The sequence below is a fragment of the Heteronotia binoei genome, chromosome 18 (genome assembly GCF_032191835.1).
Source record: "Heteronotia binoei isolate CCM8104 ecotype False Entrance Well chromosome 18, APGP_CSIRO_Hbin_v1, whole genome shotgun sequence".
Lineage (NCBI taxonomy): Eukaryota > Metazoa > Chordata > Lepidosauria > Squamata > Gekkonidae > Heteronotia > Heteronotia binoei.
The window spans coordinates 27,373,742-27,397,394 of record NC_083240.1 but is presented as its reverse complement, the minus strand read 5'-3'; the positions used below and the strand labels follow the sequence as shown (position 1 = coordinate 27,397,394).

Below are 23,653 nucleotides of genomic sequence, written 5' to 3'. Positions count from 1 at the left end.
GCAGCCAAGAAGGTCAGAGCGCCTGCTCCGGCTGCAACGCCACTGAGGATGTTCTCCGCAGCTGAGAACGAAACGTCTGGAAGAAAAACTTTCTCCAGTAGAACACGGCACTTGAGCCCGAAATATTCTACAAACCCTAATGATGAACATATATGAACATATGAAGCTGCCTTATACTGAATCAGACCCTTGGTCCATCAAAGTCAGTATTGTCTTCTCAGACCAACAGCGGCTCTCCAGGGTCTCAAGCTGAGGTTTTTCACACCTATTTGCCTGGACCCCTTTTTTGGAGATGCCGGGGATTGAACCTGGGACCTTCTGCTTCCCAAGCAGATGCTCTACTACTGAGCCACCGTCCCTCCCCTAAATGTTGTTACCATGTTGTTACCAAATGATGTTACCAGCCACGAAAACCTGAAATCTTTGATCACACATTTTTGTCTTGTCTCAGGAAGGATGATCCCAGAGCACAATAATTTATGCCGTGGCTCACAACTTTTAATGCCAGTAGCTCACAAAATAGAATTTTTGCTAACAAGACTCTGCAGCTTAGAGGGAACATTGCTTGCGGCAGCCCATCCTCAGCAGTGGATTCCTTAGGCAACCTTAAGCCTTTCTGAAATGAGACTGGACTCACGAAAGCTCATAAAGAAATAGATGTTGGTTGGTCTTTAAGGTGCCACTGGGCTTCCCGTTTCGTTTCGCTTTGAACATCACCATTCTCGCAGCCTCAGCCCCTACAATAGTAAAACTGGGACAGCAACACTAAAATTGTCGTTATACGGCTGTCAGGAGGAAGCAGGCAAAGTAATTTTTATGCACGATAATCATTACTCAGGCCTTAATTTTTGTTTGGTCTTTGGAGTGACAAGCCTCTTTAAAATGAGCTCTCAGTTCTTGTTTCCAAGCTAAACAATCTGACTCAATCCAGCATATATTGTTTGATTGTTCTTTCTACCATAACCTCCGTAAAGATTTATTTGGCAAGCTTTCTTTTTTCCCCAGATTTGTCTATTCTGCCACCCTGTTATTATTTATTGAGAGATACTGAGGGGGTGGTTAGTGAGGCTGTGGCAAAATTTCTGGCTGACATCCTTAAATTTAATTCTGACCACGTTTGAATGCATCTGTAAGCTCGGTTTCATTTTGATTTTATCTCCAATGTTTAAATTTTTATATTCTGTGTATTTTTATCTGAATCTATTATGCCATTAAAGGTTTGGTATGGCATTACTCAGGCTGAGGAGAGAGACTCGGATGCCGAAACATTTTGACACTCTTTTCTGCACAAGGCCAGCATCCAGAAGATGTCATGCTGTGGCTTATAACTTTGGAAATACGTTCCTTGCCTTGGCCCGCTTAAGTTCAGCGCTCTACACACCCAGAGGACACTTGGGGGAAAAGAGCAAAGAGAGAGAGAGAGAAATGAAGTCACCCGCAGGAGCTGCTGTTGCCCCACGCACCCTCCAGAAACTCACAAAGCTCTCCCCCAGGCTGAACCTCCCCAGATGCCTCCCCCTCCCATCCCTCTTGGCTGAGCCCTGTTTCCAAAGCAGCCTGACATGGGAAATAGGGCGGTGCATCCTCCAAAGCGCAGCAGAGATGACAGCTGTACCATTCGCAGAGGGGTGCTTGGAAGCAAAAGAGAAACTCACCCTCCGAGAGAAAGTTCCTCCTGCAATCCGGAATACGTACAGCCCATGGTGAGGTTGGACTTGTGGCGGGGCTTCCGAGACCCCCCAGTTTCATGCCAGCCGCAGGGAGCTGGGAAAGGCTAAACTCTGCTCTGCGGAGGGATGCGCCCACGGGTTCTCATCCTATCCCCCTTGGCTCTGGCAGCCAGCGGACGGCCTCCTTTCGTCAAAAGGCAGCGGGGCCAGCATACCAAGGCGCTGTGGCAACTCCGTCCTCTGGGACTCGTGCCGGCTGCTTTTGAAGTTACCCGGAGGGTCCGGCACAGTCCCAAGAACTCCAACATCTGGCAGCGGCAGAAAGGAATGAGGAGACTCAAGAATGAAAACTCCCAGAGTTCCTTGCAACACAAGACATCCCTCAAACACTTTTCCTATTCAAAAAGGGGGGAGGAGAGAATAGTTTCCCAGTAAAGGACTTGTGTTACCCAGGCAACAGGGTTTTTTTACATCAGAGTTTTAATTAGAAAAGAGCTCTCTCTTTTTAATTAAAAGCAACCCTCTTGCTCCAATGGTTACCGTGGCTGCAATAATCTATTTACACAAAGTCCAAATTGATTCTGATATATTAGGAAATGAAGATGGTCTTTCTTGTTAACTGCACTAAGTTTATTATTGTCTGCCCCAGCTGGCAACACTGGCCAGCAGAGAAGAATCTATGGAGATACTAGGCATGGAACTTGGGAATTTTGCTGGCCAGCCAGGCATTCTACCAGTGAGCTACAGTTCTTTTGGCCGGGGTGGGGGGGCATGAAGGAAGATGTATGCTATCTTCAGCGGCAGTCATCCAGATACTAGTTTGCTCTTCTTTTGCCTTTTGTCCCCCACCCCAATCCCTTGCTCTAAAAAAGCTTTCAAAACAGACGGAAGTGGGGATTCAAAGAATTAACACTCTCACCCCAAATGGAAAAGGGGAAGGGGGGGTCAAAAGAATTAATATTCTTACCCTCACTATAAGGCTGTAAGTTAGGTCAACAGAACTATGTCACCTGTTGTTGAGAAGCTGCCTGCTGCATCTCTGTATGAGTCAGTGTGGAAAGCTGATTTCAGTCAGGGGCAAGCACATAGAAACGGGTACAGAAATAGCAGGTTTCTCAGACAGCCCACCAAGCAAGCTTTCCTAAATATGAATTGTGCCTTCAGATTTAAATTTACAAAAAAAAAAAAAAGGATCATTATTATCATGCTTCGGGGGATACAGTGCGGAATGTTGGGACAGATCTACATGGATGTTTCCAGGGGGACAACAACAAAACAAGCCATAGTTAAAAGCCTTTTGCTTCTTGGATCAGGCTTCAGAGGGCAGCTCAACAGAAAACAAAAAACTGTTGCCTTAACTTGCAACTTTCACAGAGCAGGAAAGTTCGATCTGTGACTGAATGTTTCCTTTCTTCAGGGTGTCAGCCAAAGGACACTGCAAGCCATAGGACAAAACTAGTTTGCTCTATACTCTCACTGAGTATTGAAGAGCCCTGTGACGCAGAGTGCTAAAGCGGCAGTACTGCAGTCCTAAGCTCTGCTCATGACCTGAGTTCAATCCCGGTGAAAACTGGTTTAGTTAGTCGGCTCCAGGTTGACTCAGCCTTCCATCCTTCCGAGGTCGGTAAAATGAGTACACAGCTTGCTGGGGGGAAAGTGTAGATGACTGGGGAAGGCAACGGCAAACCACCCCGTAAAAAGTCTGCCTTGAAAACGTTGTGAAAGCAACGTCACCCCAGAGTCAGAAACGACTGGTGCTTGCACAGAGGACCTTACCTTTCCTCACTGAGTATACTCTCACTGAGTATAGTTATACATCCACAGTTTTCCAATGTCTCTATCTTTTAGAATAGTGTATCAGAATAATTTTTGGAATTGACATACTCAAAATAGGGATTTGGGCTGTTTATCTCATTACATATACTTAGCGCATTTTCACTATATTTTATTGTATTCTCTTTTTCCTAATGGCAAACTAGAATGATGTTTACATGTTAAATAGTAAATTAGGTGGACAAGAACTATCCAATGTATTTCTCTTTTAGCTGTACTGACATACTCAAAATAGGGATATTGGCTGTTTATCTCATTACGTATATAACGAGGGACGGTGGCTCAGTGGTAAAGCATCTGCTTGGTAAGCAGAAGGTCCCAGGTTCAATCCCAGGCATCTCCAACTAAAAAGGGTCCAGGTAATAGGTGTGAAAAACCTCAGCTTGAGACTTTGGAGAGCCACTGCCAGTCTGAGTAGACAATACTGACTTTGATGGACCAAGGGTCTGATTCAGTATAAAGCAGTTTCATATGCTCATATGTATACTAAACCCATCTTCCACTATATTTTAATGTATTTGTCTTCTAATTGCAAACTATATGTATGTTACATGTTAAAAGGTAAATTAGTTGGATGAGAAAAACATGCCCTCTCTTTGGCTCAGGTTTATATAATGCAGTGATTAAAAGACATTCTCACATTTTGACATATTACTGTTTTGTTGCTTTCTCATACTCATGCTACCCAGCTCAATTTGTTAATTTTATTATTCTGTCATAGGATCTTAAATTTATACCATTTTGCATTCTAAACCACTGCTATATGTAACTTTGCTCATTGTACCTGATTTCTCGTCTGATGAAGTGTGCTTGGAGCACACGAAAGCTTACATTCTGAATAAAACTTTGTTGGTCTTAAAGGCGCAACTTGACTTCTACTTTGTTCATAGGACAAAACAGTAGTTACTAGAACAACCCCACTGTGCCCCATGTTCATATGTTCTCATCAGAGTCAATTCAAACACTGAAAACAGCACAAAGTTCAAAATCCCACCTCTGCTTGTAGCAGGGGCAAAATAAGGACTACGCACAGTAGCCTGAATTCCTTGGAGGAAAAGAAAGATTTAAAACACGTGCAAATGAATATGGGAGGGGGTCAGGTTGCCATCTCTGGGTTGGGAAATACCTGGAGATTTGGGGGGTGGAGCCTAGGAAGGGACCACAATAAGGGAAGGGACACTGCCACAGACTCCACCCTCTAGAGCAGTCATCTTCTCCCAGGGAACTGATCTTCGTTGTCTGGAGATCAGTTCTAATAGCACAAAATCTCAGAGGGGGGGGGGGGAATGGAGAATCCAGCCCAGCAAGTCTCTCTTTGGGAGGGGGCACTTTCAGAGATAAATAATCCCATCAGTGCTCCACCCCGCCACCCCACATGCCTATCTGCCATTGAGCAGACTGTTCTATACAATGGGTTGTGTACTCCTTGTGAAAGTATGAAATGTGGCACTGGCTCACTGAGATATAGCCCAGGATAGTTTGATCTCGTCATATCTTATAAACTAAGCAGAATCAGCTCTGGTCAGTATTTGGATGGGAGACCACCAATTCAGTCCAGAGTCTCTTCACAGAGGCAGGCAACAGCAAACCACCTCCAAACTTCTCTTGCCTTGAAAACCCCATGTGAGTTGCCATAACATGGCTACAACTTGACAGCAAAAAAGGGAGCCCTTGAAGGAGGAGGAGGGAACACTGATTATGACTGACCCAAGGTCACTCCAACAGCTGCATGTGGAGAAGTGGGGAATCAAACCCGGTTCTCCCAGGTAAGAGTCCACACATTTAACCACTACACCAAACTGGCTACCCCTACAGTTTAGGTGTTTAGCAGCCAGTGAAACCTGAGCAGCTGAGAGCAGACACAGAATTTTCAGTGTACGCAGAATTTTCAGGTACGCTGCCCAGTTTGCTGTTCAGCCAGAATAATACAAACGCAATTACATCTTCTGCAGATTACAGGAATTGGCTTCTTCACAATGCCACAATAGACTGTCTGGGGGAGGCAGCACCTTTTCCAAAATGTAGTCTGTACGTGGACAGCTCTGCCTGCACAAAATGGGGACTTGCTGTGACTGCTGAAGGGGAAATCTCTTCCGCAGCCTTTTATTCTCCCTTCCAAATAAGCTACTGGGGCAGATGCTAATACTTCTACTCCGTGGGGAAAAGTTTATTTGTTAAAATATTTATGGCCCACTTCTCCTTTTGGATCAGGTTCAATCCCTTCCTCCAATACAAGGAGTTTTAAGTGACTTTTCTATTGGAGGAGGATGCATGTAAAATGAAGCAGATGATAAATCTAGGTCCTTGAAATATTCCTGCATACCGTCTATGGGAGCCTGGGGAAAACTCACTGGTACATACAGACTTGTGTATATGGGTCTGTGCGCTGAGCACATACTGGCATATATGATCATCTGCCATTTGAACCTTACCTAATACAGTCAAAAATTCTCTGAAGCCAAGAACATACTGTGTAGCTGGAGAGTTTCCCTTTTCAATTTAATTCCAGTTGCATTTGTTATCCCACCCTCACCCTCCCGCCATAATGGGGGTGGGGGGGGCAGACCAAGCCTCAAAGCACTGCTCCTCCTTCTGGCCACCTGCCAGAACAGCAGGGTCCTGCCAACAGGAAGAATCAACTCACTAACAAACTGGCACAGCTGCTTTGCAAAACTGACTGCCCTGTTTCACCAACAGCTGCAACTTTTCTGTTACTTTGCTTTATTACTGTACAATTTTGCCTTTCTTGTCTTTTTCTTTTTTTTAAAGACTTAATGTGGTGACAAGATAAAAGCCAGAAGACTTTCAACCTTCTACGGTCATAATTCCAAAGCAGTCACCGTATGTGTCTGTTGCAACTAAATTCAACAGAAGTCTTCTGCTTAATCTCACAATCATGGCTAACCTACTTCAGTAGGAGTAAAAAACTCACTGATAACTAGCACACCTTTTTTGTTAAATCCAGTCAATACACACACACATATATATATATCAGGGTGACCAAACTGCAGCTTGGAAGCCACATGTGGCTCTTTCATACACAATGTGTGGATCTTGAAGCCCCCACTGCCTGGTTGGCCAGCTTGCAGAAAGCATTTCGCTCTTTAAATTGCTTCTCAAAGCCAAGCCAACCAGAAGCTTGGAGAATGCATTTAAAGTTAAAGTTGCTTTCTTTCCCTCCCTTCTATTGCGGCTCTTGAACATCTGAAATTTATTCTATGTGGCTCTAGGATTGATTACTTTAAGCAAGTTTGGCCACCCCTGATATATATATATATATATATATATATATATATATATATATATACATATATGTGTACATATATGTTTGTGTATATATACACATACACACACACATTTACACACATGTGTGTATACAGGCCTTTTTTGTAGAAAAGGCTCAGTAGGAACTCATTTGCGTATTGGGCCACACCCCTGATGTCACCATTGTTCCACACAGAGCATTTTTGTAGAAAAAGCCCAGACGGAGCTCCTTTGCATATTAGGCCACACCCCAAGCCAGTGAAACTGCGTTCCTGTGTGTTTCTGCTCAAAAAAAGCCCTGCATATATGTGTGTGTGTGTTTGTGTGTGTTTGTGTCATTCATATTTGTCCATACAAAGCTGCCTTCTGTCAAGGTAGTCTATTGGTCTGCCTAGCTCGTGTCTTCTCTTCTCAGCCAAGCAGTGGCTCTCTGGGGACTCAGGAACACAAGGGCCTTCTCCAACAGCAGGCAAGTGAGTTGCTGAAAAATGAATCTGGACCCTTCTGCATTGCCACAGAGCCACAGGCTCTTCACAACAAAACAAACCTCCTCTATCAGCTCCAATGCCCATCCCCACGTCAACCACTTACGCTGTCGGCTGGATTTTCGCGAAATCTGGGACCTCCTCTTTTTTCTTGCGGAAGAAAAACCAGTAGGTCAACAGACCGATGATGGCGGCTAAGAGGAACATGTCTATTATCATGCTTGAGGGATCTGATGCTTCTGGGCCCTATGCAGAGGAAAATTCTTCAGGGGACGGCGCTGTCCTCTTGGCGGCTGAGAAGCTGGAGAGGGAGACAGAAAACAGGGAGGTAACTAATCCACATCTTAATTGCCACGGCGAGACTGATCATAGCCTTACATTGGGTAGACAAATATATACCTACCTTAGACTTCTGATATCAAAGACTCTAGGAAACATTTATATGATGTAAGATTGCTTACAATTCATACAACACATCATACGACCAATGTGAAAGACGTAGTTTCAGTTTGGTACCCTTTACTATTGGAAAATGACATCATTCCTAGAAACCAATACTATAGAAAGTTAAGTAATTTATTTTTGACAGTCTTCCTGATAAATTTTCTTACATAATGCTATGTGAGATTATAGATAAGGCTGTGCAACACTTATGGCAGGGTTGTATTTGAACAAACACAGTATTACAATTCTTAGTTTCTTTTGTTTCTTTCGTTTCCATATGTAATGTTGTTTGAAATATCAATAAAACATCCTTAAAGAAGAAAACAGAGGGGGGGGGGTCAGCTTTATTTGACCTTAAAGCTGTCAAAAATGTCACCATCTAAACATTAACAAGATCACAATCTAGGCCAGCCAGGGGCACCTATTGACACGTTATCAGAATTCCTACCAATTTGGCTGGTGGAAATCACTGCCGCAAGCTCTGGTGGCGGCTGCTGACTTAGATGGATGCAATTAGCCAAGAAAATTAAATAGGAACTTCACGTTCAGAGACAGCGTATCTCTAAATACCAGGAGCTGGGGACAAAGAGTAGAACTGTCGCCTTGATGCATGACTTGTAGGCTGGAAGCAGGAAGCTAGGCTGAGAATGCCCTTTAGCCTAACCCAGCAGGGATCGTCTTATGGATTCCCCACCCCCACCCCCACACGAGAGAGGTGTCATGCCTGATGACTGGATATAATCTGGGCTGCATCCTGGCTGCCCACACACCACACACATCACCACGCCCCAAAATCTCTTGCAACAGGGCACGTGGGGGTGGTAATTGCAAGGACACGCTAGCGACCTGACCTCTCCTCCAGAAGGAAAACTCACGTACACCCTGACTAAATCTCCTTCCTTATATGGATGTCGCTTCTCCCAACACCAGGAGCAAAACCAAAAAAATAATAATAAAAAATAAAAATTTATCCTCTCTCATTAGCCATGTATTCCAGCTAACTTAAGTTTCCAAAACGAAAGGAGTGACCACAACAGCAGGCAGCTAGCTAACGCCTCAAAACCACACATCACGGAGTTTAAAAACCCACAAACCCCAGCAGTAGTAGAAGACTGATACCTCTTGCTCTCACTTTGTGCTTTCAAGTATTCAAAGCATGCAACACATATTTCAAGTATTCAACACATATTTGTGTTGGTTCCACCCTATAGGATCACAGCAGTTCAGCCAATGGGGTTGGTTCCCTCTGTAGGATCACAGCAGTTCAGCCAATGGGGCTTCTCCAGTGGCCAACATATATTTCAAGTATTCGACACATATTTGTACTCCTGACAACAGCCTTGTTAAAGGAGATTAGGAAAATTATCCCCACACGATGACAGGTAGAGGTAATATCTGAACTCAGGACCTGCCAAATTTGTCAGTTAACAGTTGCCAGCTTTGGGTGGGGAAATACCTGGAGATTTGGTGGGGGAGGGGGAGCCTGAAGAGGGAGGGATTCAGAGAGGGGAGGGACCTCAGCAAAGTACAATGCCATAGAGTCCAGCCTCCAAAGCAGCCTTTTTCTTCAGGGGAACTGATCTCTGTTTTCATTTGGAGATCAACTGTAATAGTGGGAGATCTTCAGGCATTACTTGGAGATTGTGAACATAAGAACATAAGAGAAGCCATGTTGGATCAGACCAGTGGCCCATCCAGTCCAACACTCTGTGTCACACAGTGGTCAAAAAACCAGGAGCCATCAGAAGGTCTACCAGTGGGGCCAGGACACTACAAGCCCTCCCACTGTTTCCAGCACCAAGAATACAGAGCATCACTTGCCCCAGACAAAGTTCTATCAATATAGAACTATGCTGGCAGCTGCCACCACCTCCTGTGGCACCAGAGAGCTCACGGGTATGAGTAAGGTATATGAATTAGAACACTTCATGAGAGCTTTAACTAATACATATATTGAAAACAAAGTTTTAAACCACAGTATTTTTCATATATTAATTCAGAAATATTTCACAGTTCATTTTACAATATACGTTTTTTCTTCATCTGTAGGACTTCCTGAAGTCCAATGCAGGTGTGACTGCAATTCCCAAACTGGTGTGGCTGCAATTGGACTGCTGCTTGAACATATGAACGTATGAAGCTACCTTATACTGAATCACACCCTCAGTCCATCAGTATTGTCTACTCAGACTGGCAACGGCTCTCCAGGGTCTCAAAGTGCTTCCGCCCACTTTCAGAGTGAATCCTTCCTCAGGCAGCTCACCAAGGGATACAATTTCAATTTGGCACTGCTCTGTCTATCTCCAAAAGATCCAAGCACGGCTCCACACTTTTATTTGTCCTTGGCTTCTCTTGAAAGGGCTTAGGAAGGTATAACTCTGCTTGAGACTGCTGTAAATGCCGTGAGCACTCAAAAAAAAAAATTGGTGGGAAACTTTTGATGGAAAATATATCTGCAATCATATTTCCCCTTCCCCCCTTTAAGGAGTTCTGAGTGGGGAAGATGTAGATGGAGAGCTGTGTTTTCAATTTTTCACTGTAAGCATTTATATTGCTTCAAAACCCTACCACCCATATACTCCATCAGCATAATCCAGACAACATGTTGTATTTGAGAGATGCAAACGGGGGACCTCCCAGTTGTATCACAATACCTGGGCCATTAAAATTAACCAATTTCTATTCTCAATACATCTCCCTTGAAGTGTCAAAATTGAGCTGTTCAGCTCAGCCTTCCTTCAGTACTGCAGCTTCTGCCTGTTCACATTTGCCTTCCTTTCATAGCCTCCCCCATTGGTTCCCTCTGTAGCATCACTGCAGTTCAGCCAACGGGGCTCTCCACTCTGCACTGCCCTTCTTTAACACTACAGTGACACAGCCAATCACTGACAGCGGCTTGATTACTATTGAACACAGAGGCCTATTATTACCGGGGGGGGGGGGGGATATCTCCAATGAATTTAGAAAATACTTCACTACTTCTGGCTAGCATGCTAAAGGACTAAGACAGGTTGCCTGCCCAAGCTCATGGGAGAGACAACCCTTGAACCCAGAACTCCAAGGCCACCTTGGGCCTGGGTTTCAATGAACTCATTGCCTCTCAGCCACATTTTAAAACCACAGGAGAGCGTGGCAAAGCAGTAACAAGTTAAGCAGCGTTCCTGCTCATCTTCTCGGAAGGAATGTGGGTTAACGCCAATACCAATTGCCAGCTTACAGAGCAGTATTCACAGCAACAAGAAGCCGAAGCTTTTCAAAAGGCCAACAGGTTAACAGAGCCTGACCAATTAAAGGGGACAAATCTGCCGGGTTTATGCAGATTTTTAAAAACTGTCTATCCCAAAGCCAAGCACAAACCCATCCAGCTGCTTCCCTACCACCAGTCATGACATTATCTGCTGATCCTGAAATGCCTACTTTGGCTTCTTGTCTGCTTCTAGATTCCTACACAAACACCTTGGTCTTAACCCTGTCCCCCAAAGCCTGCTATGGCCTTGAATCTGTCCCTGCCACCCTGCCTGCTTTCTGACCCCAATGTTCCCCTTCCTGACTGCAGCCTTCATATCTCCAGATCTATCATCTGCAGGGTTGCCAGCTCTGGTTTGGGAGATACCTAGAGATCTGGGGGATGGAGCAGGGTTTGGGGAGGGAAGGGAGCCCAGCAGGGTACAGTGCCATGAAGTCCACTCTCAAGGCAGCCATTTTCTCCAAGGAAGCTGATCTTGGTCATCTGAATATCCAGGGGTAGAATTCTAGCAGGAGCCCCTTTGCATATTAGGCCACACACCCCTGATGCAGCCAATCTTCCAAGAGCTTACAAAAAAGAGCTTTGACTGCAATAAGAGACTCTGTCTTTGACTGCAATAAAAAGGAAAGTGTTATGCTGGAGATTATTAAGCAGGGAACTGAAGACAAATCAGCCAGTATCCTAATCTCCTGTATAAATCTGTGGTGCGACCTCATTTGGAATATTGCATACAATTCTGGTCACCGCACTTCAAAGAAGATATTATAGCACTGGAAAAGGTGCAGAAAAGGGCAACTAAAATTATTTAGGGGATGGAATGCTTTCCCTATGAAGAAAGGTTAAAGATATTAGGGCTCTTTAGCTTGGAGAAACAATGAGGGGTGACATGAGAGAGGTTTACAAAATTATGCATGAGATAGAGAAGATTGAAAAAGAAGTCCTTTCTCACAATACAAAAACTCACGGGCATTCAAATTAATGAGCAGTAGGTTTAGAACAGATAAAATGAAGTACTTCTTCGCCTAAAGAGTAATTCACTGCTACAGGAGGTGGTGGCAGCTACAAGCATAGATGGTTTCAAGAGGGGACTGGATAAACACATGAAGCAAAGGTCCATCAGTGGCTATTAGCCACAAGGTATATATGGAATACTATGTCTAGGGCAGAGATGCTCTGTATTCTTGGTGCTTGGGGGGCAGCAATGGGAGCTCTTTGGGAGGTCTGGTCCCACTGGTGGACCTCCTAATGACACCTGGGTTTTGACTACTGTGTGACACAGAGTGTTGGACTGGATGGGTCATTGGCCTAATCCAACATGGCTGCTCTTCTGCCACAAAAGCTCACTGGATGACCTTGGGCCAGTCACCTTCTTTCAGCCTAATCACCCTCACAGAGTTGTTGTGGAGATCAAGTGGGAAAAGGAGATTTATGTCTGCTGTCCAGAACTCCTCAGACAAAGGGTGAGATACAAAACAAATGTGACCCCCAACAGACAGAGAGACGGTCTTATGGACAAGCCAGCAACACCCAAACTACTAGGTTTGCAAAAGTGGTACCATATGCAACATGCATACCTTTGAGCTGTAAAGGGCAGCAAAGGAGGAAAAGCGGAGTCTAGGAAGCAAGTGAGAGATCTCTGTGTAAGCCAGGGGTGGGGAACAGTGGCTCTCCAGATGTTTTTTTGCCTACAACTCCTATCAGCCCCAGCCATTGGCCATGCTGGCTGGGGCTGATGGGAGTTGTAGGCAAAAAACATCTGGAGAGCCACTGTTCCCCACCCCTGGTGTAAGCAAAGGTATGAAGAAGATGGAGGACTCGGAGGAAGTGTTTATAAGAGCAGAACAGAGTGGGACAACTTGCTCCATGCTGGGTGCAAATGGGAGTAGAGAGCAGCACACAACACGTTTTGCATTCTGAAGGCAAGGACACAATTGCTAAGCATCCTCTTCTGCCGCCCACAATCCTGTGCAAAGATAGCCTCCAGTTTTCTAAAAAGGCATTCTAGCAAAATATTTTCACCCAGGAGCAGTAAACACAACAGTGCCTGGCTCCCAAAACAGTCACACAATCTCTCTCGAATCCAAATAAACCACCACTGGATCTTCCCAGCAATGAACTGAAACACCAAATGGCCACTGCTCAAATATTAATGCTGCACCATCAATATTTACAGGTAGGGTTGCCAGCTCTGGGCTAGGAAATTTCTGGAGATTTGGGTGGTGGAGTCCAAGGGGGCCAGGTTTGGGTAGGGGAAGGCCCTGAGCCCTCCTTTCAAAACAACCATTTTCTCCAGGGGAACTGATCTCTGGTGATCAGCTGAAATTCCAGGAGATCTCCAGCCACTACCTGGAGTTTATAGCCTGGAGAGAACAGTGAAAGATACAACATTAGTGTTCACAAAGTTACCAATGCAAAAGGCTGATATACAGAATCCTATTTGAATCAATATTGCCATTGAATCTTACAGCAAAATTGTCAATGACTCAATAATAATACATTGAAACAGCATCCTAACAACACAAGCAATAATTCACAATAGTGGAATGCAAACAGGTCACAAATTCAAAAATTATGACGCATAAAGTCCACAAAATTTGAGAGCAAAGCTCTACACAGATGTTCCAAGACGTGCTGAAAATTTTCTTCGACAGCAATGGCTGTAATTTCAACAGTAATAGTTGTGACATGCTTCCGGTATCTCCATGTGTTTCGGACAACCTTCGTCTAACACTTTATTTTAACACCAAGAACCAATGCTCAAATGAATACAACGCGTTAGCCTGTTTGTCAGTTTCTTCAATGGCATTAGCAGTTCTCCGCTACCTGGAGTTTGGCAGCTCTAGGGTCCCTATTCAAGGATTCTTACACTCTAAAACATAAACTTCACAGGAACTGGAACACACGCAGCAGTAAATCAGCAGTTCTGCTCCCTCTTGTGACTCTGGAATCCTAAATCATGGAGGGGGCAGGAATCAAACATTTTTGGAGCTTCTCAGCCCCGAATTCTTTGGATTTTAAATTGCTGATGCATCTATATCCATACCCTGCACATGATTTTTTTTGGGGGGGTGGAACATACTGACAGAAACAACCACAGAAGAGGGAAGTGGAGATGCTGAGAATGCCTCGCAGCTGATGGGCTACCCAGGAGAAATGAAAGCACAGCACATGCTACTTCCTAACTCCCAAACACACCCAGGTTCCCAGAGAAGCCTCAAAGAACATCAAGATTAACAAATTGCAGAATCCAGAAAGTAGGCAGAAAGCTCCTTGTGAAGCGCACTTTATGGGGTCAAGTTTTTTTTTGGGGGGGGGGGATTTCACACTCGCCTCACTTTTAGTTGTTTTCTCCAACAGTCTTTGAACAAACGAAGCTTTTGGGAACAAGAAGAACAGGAGGTGGCAAGCAGAAAGCTACATGCCACTTTGCAACACCCCCTCCCTCCTCTGCAGACTGCACCACATAAAACTTGGGCTGAAAAAAAAAACTGCTATAGGCACCAGGTCCACCACACTCCACCTCTAGAATTGTGCACAGAAAAGTCCTTCTATCCGCTACCTGGCACCCTTCAATAAGAGATGCCGGGGATCAAAACCGGCACCATCTGCTTGCAAAACGGGTGCTTTACTGCAGAGCTATAGCCCTTTTCCCAACAACTGTACAGAAGAGTAGGCTGAGAGCGTTTCAATAACACCTTAAGCTTTTCTTTGGAAGTGGCAGGTTGGTAAACTGTAGCAACGGCCAACATTGCAGGGCTGCAGTGAGGGTTAAAGTAAAACTGGAACACAGTAAGAAAATGGTGAGCACCCATGCCAGCCTACCTAGAGCACATGTGGCCTTCACAAATGCCACTCTCTCCCTCTTCTCTGAAGCCATGTCCATGATATAGAAACAAGCCATGACTCAGTGGCAGAGCACACTTGCTTGGCTTGAGTAAGGTCCTAGGTTCAACCCTCAACACCCTCAGTTAAACTGATTAGATAAGCAGGCGGATGTGGAAGATGGAGAAAGCAGCTGCTAGTCACAGTAGACAATACTGACGTGACAGACCAAGTTTAAGGCCACTTCGGGTGTTTGCGTGTGTTTGACATTCCAGAAAAGTATCACAGCCAGCGGACACTCTGCAGTCTTAGCTACTTAAGAACATAAGAGAAGCCATGTTGGATCAGGCCAATGGTCCATCCAGCCCAACACGCTGTGTCACACAGTGGCCAAAAAAGCCCCAGGTGCCATCAGGAGGTCCACCAGCGGGGCTAGGACACTAGAAGCCCTCACACTGTTGCCCCTCCCAAGCACCAGGAATACAGAGCATCATTACCCCAGACAGAAAGTTCCAACAATACACTGTAGCCAATAGCCACTGACAGACCTCTGCTCCATATGTTTATCCAATTTGCTCTTGAAGCTGTCTATGCTTGTAACCTCCACCACCTCCTGTGGCAGTGAATTCCATGTGTTAATCACCCCTTGGGTGAAGAAGTGCTTCCTTTTATCCATTCTAACCCGATTGCTCCATTTCATTGAGTGCCCATAAATTCTTGTATTGAGAGAAAGGGGGGAAAGTGCTTCTTTCTCTACCTTCTCTATCCCATGCATAATCTTGCAAACCTCTATCATATCACATGTCTTGTAAGCCTCTATCGTGAACTTGCATCTGTAAGAGCCATTAAACTCTGCCTTTAAGTGTGCCTTCTCCACAGTGGCCCCCACCTTGCATAATGGTCGGCCTGAGCAAGTCAGGAAAGATCCCACATTCCTAGCTTTCCCCCAAACTATGCAAAACGGATTTCCATGAAGACAAGTCCAAGTGGGTAGCTGTATTGGTCTGAAGCAATAGAACAAGTTAGAATCCAATGGCACCTTTAAGATCAACCTCCCCAAAATTATTCAGGGTGTAAGCTTTCATGTGCATGCATACTTTCTCAGATGATGAAGTGGGGCATGGTGGGCACCACTACATATAGGATGCTGACATGTTAATAGTACAAAACAGTACAAAGTTAGAATCCAGTGGCAAAATTAGCAAATAAAGAGAATCACAAATTTGGGCTGGATATCATCAGTTGTGTGGGAAGACAGCAACAACAATAAACATATCAGAATTGGATAATGAGGGTCAGAGTCCACAGTAGCAAGTCGATAAATTTAGCTCCTCAAGCATGGGTTAAACCAGGGGTGGCCAAACTGAAGCTCGGGAGCCACACGTGGCTCTTTCCCACAAATTGTGTGGCTCTCAAAGCCCCCACTGCCCTGTTGACTGGCTTCTTTCTTTAAATCTCTTCTGCAAGCCAAACCAGCTGGTGGCTTCAAGAATGCATTTAAAGTTAAAGTTGCTTTCTTTCCACCTCTCCCTCCCTCCTCTATATGCCTTCCTTCCTGTTACCCATTTTAACATGTAACATAGCATCATAAACATCATTCCAGTTTGCCAATGCAAAAAAGAATACATTAGAATACAGTGGATGTATAGCCATTTGGTGAAGATGGGTTTAGTATACGTAATGAGATAAACAACCAATATCCCTTATTCCAGTTTGCCAATACAAAAAAAAATTAGAATACAGTGGTTGTATAACTCCATTTGGTATAATGAGATAAAAAGCCAATATCACTGTTGAGTCCTGGAGAGGAGTTTGCTCCAAGTGTTGTAATAACTTGTAATTCAGCTGTTTCTCTTTCCATTCTGTTATTGAAGTTCCTTTGTAATAAACAACTACTTTGAAGTCACCCATTGAATGTCCTGGAAGGCTGAAATGCTCTCCTACAGGTTTCTCAGTTTTGTGATTCCTGATGTCAGATTTGCGTCCGTATATTCTTTGGTGTAGGGTTTGACCTGTCTGTCCTATGTATAGAACTGAAGGGCATTGTTGACACAAATCCCTCAGAAATCCAGGGACAGCCAAGACCCCTCATAATGCAATCTTGCAGAAACACAATGTTAGAAGATGAGCAAGTGAATGACCCGAGATGGTGTAGTTCAGGCCAAATTTGCTTAACATAAGAGCCACATCAAATAAATGTCAGATGTCTGAGAGCCACAAGATGTGAATGTCAGATGTCTGAGAGAGGAAGGAAGGAAAATAGATGAAGGAGAGGTAGAAAGAAAGCAACTTTAAATGTATTGTCCAAACTGCCAGCTGACTTGGCTTGGAGAAGTGATTTAAAGAGACAAATGCCTCCTCCAAGCTGGCTGACTGGGCCATGGGGGTTCAAGAGCCACACAATATGTGTGAAAGAGCTGCATGTGGTTCCCGAACCACAGTTTGGCCACCCCTGCTTTGGTGGCTCTACCGCTAAGCCACAACCTTACTACACCTTATCTCAAGCCATACCATGTTTCCACTTAGTAGTACTGGCTCCTCCTGGCAGTGGTTGTCCAGGGTCTTAGGTCAAAAAGATCTTTTCCTCAGTATCTGAAGCCTGAGATCCTGTAATAGGAAGTACCAGCAAAGGAGCCTGGGGCCTTTGCATAGGACCTGCGGCACTGGTCCTATGTAGCACATAACCATAAGGCTTGGCCGTTTTTCACTTCTGGGGGCTTCATAAAGGTCTTCCCATCAAAGTTTGTGACCTTTGCCAGAGCAGAAATTTAGCTGGTAAGGGCAAATTCAGTTCTTCCTTCCTGCCCTTTAAAAAATCCTGGGGTGAAAAAAACTGCCCCCCCCCCAGTGCCCATGCAGGGTGCCATTACTAGAACCTCTCCCCACCACCACCCAGAGCCATGCACACATACTACCGTGATCTCACAATGTGGAGACTCTGGTCAATGCTCTCATGCAAGCACTTACACAAAGCCATCTCATACTGAATCAGACTATTGGCCCATCAGGGTCAGTACAGTCATACTCAGTCTGGCAACGGCACTTCCACATCAGCTGCTACCTGGTCTTTTCAACTGGAGATGCCAGGGATTGAACCTGGGACCTTTTGCACGCCGAGCCAATGCTCTACCACTGAAACATACCCCCCCACACACCCCCAGGAAATCTCTCAGAAATCTAGGGACAGCCAAGACCCCTCATATTGCAATCTTGTAAACGCAAAATGGGAAAGGGAGGGGAGAATTAGCACAGTTCACTCTCGGCATTCACGGCCATTCTTCCAAGCAGGAATGGAACCCAAATCTGGACTCCATGGAGTCCTGCCAGCCCCAGGGAATGCTACTCTGTGTTTGATGCGGTCTGTAAAGGGAAAAATTGTTCTCTGAAGAGCTCCCCAAACACTTGCAGCATCTTTTCTAAGCGCTGGCTGACCTCTCCAGAACTGCAGGGAAGTTTGGCATTTGCCAAGATTCCTAAATTACAAGATCATTCAGTTGCACTCCTGTGGGAACAGAATCCCAACCCCCACGAGTCCACAGAGCACATAACCATCCCACAATTCAGTGATGCTGGCAGGGGCACTTCCATGTTCTCCCCCCCCCCTCCACCGCAAAAAAAAAACCCCACTATGGAAACAAAGGAAAATATAAAAGGGGGTGTGTGTTGAAGGCAACATGTTCAGCCTACTGAAGTCCTTGGAGCTGGGAGGGGGGGGAATTCTATTTGAATGCAAAACTAATCAGACGCCTACAACCATCCCTCCCTTGGCATGCAAAGCATGTGGTCCAACCACAGAGTTACAAGCCCTCCCCTAAGGCAGATGGGTCTTACATATCACCATCCTTAAGGAGCTCCCCCTGCCCCCAAATCTTCCACATCTCCTAGTTTTCGGCAACTAAATGCTTGCCTCTTTTTTTGCACAAATGCCTGGATCGACATACCCTGTTTTTGAAATGCCCTCCCCAGTGAGCTGGCCTGCCACCTCCTCTGCTCTCTTTCAGGCAACAGGCTAAAAGAAGAAGAAGAAGAAGAAGATATTGGATTTATATCCCGCCCTCCACTCCGAAGAGTCTCAGAGCGGCTCACAATCTCCTTTACCTTCCTCCCCCACAACAAACACCCTGTGAGGTGGGTGGGGCTGGAGAGGGCTCTCACAGCAGCCTCTGCCAGAGCTATGGCTGACCCAAGGCCATTCCAGCAGGTGCAAGTGGAGGAGTGGGGAATCAAACCCGGTTCTCCCAGATAAGAGTCTGCACACTTAACCACTACACCAAACTGGCTCTCCACATCTTCCAGTCTTTTAATTAGGGATTGTTTTATCTTACCTGCTCTTTAATGGACTCCTTTGTTCTGTGGACAGTTTTTAATGCTGCTTATGTCCCACAGCTTGTCTTTTCAGTGGCTTGGCTTTTCTTATGATGTGGCACTGGTTTTTAATTGTAAGCTGCCTCATGTGTAGAAATATTCTCAATGAATAAACAAGAAGCAGTATACTAATCCAGTTTCCCACTTCTCAACTTTCAAAAAAAAAAAAAGCTGCCGCTTCAGGCATTTGGCGAGAAGAGAAAAAAACACACACACTAAAGAACAAGTTGTGTAACACAGACTTCTCTATAGAGATTTGCTCATGTTACATAAGAACCTTTTTGTAAATTGGCAGGGGTGTAATCCCCACTCACAGGACAGTTGAGTCAGAATGGTTTCTTCCATTCAACTGAGAACCCAAAGGGCAGGGGCGGGGGGGAAGGTGGATCAGCCGAAGGTGCAATGGTGACTTGTTACTCCAAAGGAATGCGTGTTCTGCGCTGAGTCAGTATACGGATGGACCCGAGGAATTTGGTGATGGTGGTATGAACCTAGGATGGTACAGACTGTGGTACCCTGGAGGGACAGCCAGAGGGAAATCTGACTGCTATTGGCTAACATGCTGTGACCTCACAGAGAAGGAGGAAAGAGGCCAAGACCAAAAGGAAGACTGAGTGAGGCCCAATGGAGGAACTGAGGCCCAATGTGGAGGAACTGAGCAAGAAATGCTGAAAGAAGGAATGGCCCACAGGAATGAGGAGTGAGTCACACACTGGAACATTTGGCCAGAATGGAGGAGAGGTTAAGTTTATATACCAATTTGACATAATCAAGCTCTTCTCCTCCAACACAGAGATTGCTCGGAGACCTAGAATGCAGAAAGAGAGTGCAAGAGCCAAGGGAGCCACTGGAAGGAGGGACGGAATTAAAGAGTGCTGAACAGGGTTCCCCTTTGATGTATTTACTAACTCTGGTGTCAAGGCAAAGAGAGATGCATAAGGATGTAAACTATGGTCTGTGATTTATATGGTACATGTGTGTTTCCCTCTCCCACTGGTGCCAAAAAAATAATTCCCTAACCTTTCCCTATACTGGTCTTATGGGGGACTGTTATTCCCAGCTTTTGTTTTCAAAGAAGTCTCCTAGCATGGCTGTGTTGTAAAGTGCATACATATGTATTTTATCTTTCTGTTAAAAGAAAGTATTAAGAATTTTAATAAAGATGTGCATGGAATATTTGTTCACACCTTGCAGCTCTCAAACATCTGATGTTTATTCAGTATGCTCTTATGTTATACAATTTTGGCCACTTCGGTTCTAGTGGATCTCCAATGGTACTTTACAGTATTAGGAACTACTGGCATACTTCATCATTACCTCTGCCTAGTGGTATCTAAGAATGCAATGATAACTACTATTGACTACTTGTGATTATAACTACTAGCAGTAACTATGAGCAACACTACATAGAAATAGTAGCCACTCTAGTGAGGAGTATCAGTCCATACTTCCATCTGATATTTCCTATTGTTTTGCCTCCCGCCTGTCTCTCAAAACACTCTGCACTAAAGACATCTTTCCCTTTTTCCTCAGTTCTCCTCCTTTTATAATGTGTCTCTGTGCCCCACCAAACTTTAAATCCTGGGTACAGCCCTCCAGCAGCATCGTTTCTGTTTGATTCAAGCGAAGCCCATCTTTTCTGCACAAATTCAGCTTGTCCCAGGAAATTCCCATGTGCCTAACAAATCTAAACCCTTCTCTTGGCACCACTTTCTCACCCATGCATTGAGATCCCTGATCTGTGTCCCAACTAGCTGGCCGTGCAAGTGGTCCTCGCAGCACTTCTGAGAATGCTACTTTTGAGGTCTTACGACTTTCACTTTCCACCTAGTAACCTAAATTTTCCTCCAGCGCCACACAACTACATTTCCCAATGTTGTTGGTGCCAACATGCACCATGACTGCTGACTCCTTCCCAGCACTATCTAATCAACCAGTCTGGTGTAGTGGTTAAGTGCGCAGACTGTTTTCTGGGAGAACCGGGTTTGATTCCCCACTCCTCCACTTGCACCTGCTGGAATGGCCTTGGGTCAGCCATAGCTCTCGCAGAGCTGTCCTTCTTGCAAAGCTTCTGGGAGAGCTCTCTCAGCCCCATCTACCTCACAGGGCGTCTGTTGTGGGGAAGGAAGGTAAAGGAGATTGTGAGCTGCTCAGAGCATTACACCAAATGCTCTGAGACTCAGAGTGAAGGGGAGGGATACAAATCCAATATCATCTTCCTCTTCTTCAACCGATCTAGACAGTTGTGATGTCCAAAAACTTCACACCAGCTGGACAAGTCACTATTCGATCAAAACACCTGTCACAGACCCCAGCTGCCACCCTATGGAAATCCAGTGTAGCGTAGCTTCAGAATAGGACACCCAGATTCGAGATCCCATTGTGCTGTGGAAGCTCACTGGGTGATTTTGGAGCAATCACATACTGTCAGTCTAACTACCTCACAGGGTTATTGTGTGGATAAAAAGGAGAAGAGGAGAATGGAGGATTGCTTTTGTCCTTACTGTAGAGAAACATGGGGTATAAATGAAGTAAGTAAAATAATGAATATAGCTGGAGTTGGGAGGCAGATAAAAGGTAGGTTGATTCATGGCCGAGTAGGAGAAGATATGAGGGTTGCCAGGAGGAGGGAAAGAGGGAATAGCGCAGGAGAGGGATACAGGGGGAAGTGAGATGCCCTCACAGGTCCTTGAGGGTCCCCTGTCATGCAAAGTGAGCCTGGCCCAATGGAAACCTATCCTGAGTCCATGGCTCCTCAACAGGACAGCAGAAGTCAAGCTTCCAGTTCAACTGCCTCTGTCTTGCCCCTTGTTTGCATTACATTGTGCTGGCATGCCAGCTGCCAACGTTACACAAGCAGGGCTTGCGTAATCTTTGTGCAACATAATCGAGGCTTATCTTACAGGAACTACTTCAAGCTTGGGAGTCAAATGTGGTCATCTCCCACGAGACCCGGGACCAGGCCAACAGGCAGAAAGCGTCGCACGCAATGTTTGCTTTGCAGTCAACAACTCAAGGAAGGGTCTCCGAGGCCCATCTCTGATTCTGGCCTGCGAAATGAAGCTGTATGATATCAAGCGCTGCCTAGAAGTCCATATGAAAAAGTACCACCCATTTGAGACATTAACACTACCACAGGCTAACAAGCTAAGTCATAAAAGCCATAAATACAGGCTACACCTATTGACAAGGAAGGGGTTTCAATATACTTAGCGAAGAACTCCCCAGTTATGCAGAAAAATACTGGTCTGTAAAAGTTAAGTGAGGACTGAGCATGCACCAGGAGTACAGAACAGAGCAGCTGACAGTCAGTAAAAAAGAAAGGGAGGAAGAGAGAAACTCAGCAAGGAGACTGGTTCTTCAGAGTACACAGAAGCCCAAAGAGGGAAATCTGGGGGTTATGTATAAATTTCCTTGGGGCTTTTTATTTATCAGGAACTCCTTTGCATATTAGGCCACATACCCCTGATGTAGCCAATCCTCCAAGAGCTTACAGGGCTCTTGGTGCAAAGTAAACTCCAAGAGGAGGGTTAAAGGGTTCCTGCTACAAAAAAAGTTACTTATTCCCTTCCCTCCCAGAGCAAACTTCACCATCATGCAGCTCTCCATAGGGCAGAGAAAGGGGGACATCCACAAAGAATATGGGGTTTCCAGATTGGGCCAACTCCATAGTAGCATCAGTATGCTAAGTAAATAAACAAACAAAACCAATCTAGGCTATTATGAAGGGGAAAACCTGGGGAGGGTCATCTTCCAAGACCATGGCACCACTGGTTTGAGGTTTGGTCTCAACCCCAATGGTGGATCCATAAATTCCAGATACACAAATTCGCTCACTCCTACATTGAAAAAGAAAACTCTTTGTTTGAGGGCACTTCCTCCCACCAACAGCCCACCATTCTTGATGCTGGCTGGCACATCTTGTATCCTCAGAGAATCAATATTGATTTCTCCCTCTCACAGTCCCCACCCAGAGCGGTATGTGCCTCTCACTTTACAAACAGGTGTTTCTTATTCACCTTACAAATCAGCCCTAACCTGATCAGCACGCACCAGAAGACAGTCGAAATAATTTCCAGCATTAAGCTCATCTCACAAACCAGTGTTGCAAGTCATTTCAGGAACCTACCCAACAGGGACTCAGTGGATAGGCTTATGGCTGGATTTTTAGAAGATTAAAACATATGTGGGCCACAGGTAGTTATTACTCAGGCAGAATGAAACTTTCATGCTCAGGTGTTTATGAGTCAGAATAAATAAATGGAAGCTCCATGTTCAGGTGGTGCTTAGCCAGGAGATGGAAATGGAAATGCCACGTTCAGAGATGGTCTACCTCAAAACGCCAGATATTTGGGGGGCGGGAACACAATAGGAGGTGGGCTGTCGCTGCCACTGCCTGGTCCAGACTGTCTATTGTTGGTAACAACAACTGGACCAGCCAAGGGCCCCAACATGGTGCCCTCCAACACCTTTCCTGGCACCCACCAGGTGTTTTTAGAAAGCGGATGAAACTAGCTGGGGCA

General features: G+C 45.2%; 1 protein-coding gene across 2 annotated transcripts in view; it reads right to left on the bottom strand.

Moving 5' to 3' along the window:
- Positions 1 to 23,653, bottom strand: part of LOC132586770 (NADPH--cytochrome P450 reductase) — a 71,990-nt gene that overhangs the window by 26,480 nt on the left and 21,857 nt on the right. For both annotated transcript variants that reach the window (XM_060258863.1, XM_060258862.1), the window contains exon 2: positions 7,359 to 7,553. In XM_060258863.1, the coding sequence (XP_060114846.1) occupies positions 7,359 to 7,471 (113 nt within the window). In that variant the 5' untranslated portion in view covers positions 7,472 to 7,553. The remainder of the gene's footprint in view (positions 1 to 7,358; positions 7,554 to 23,653) is intronic.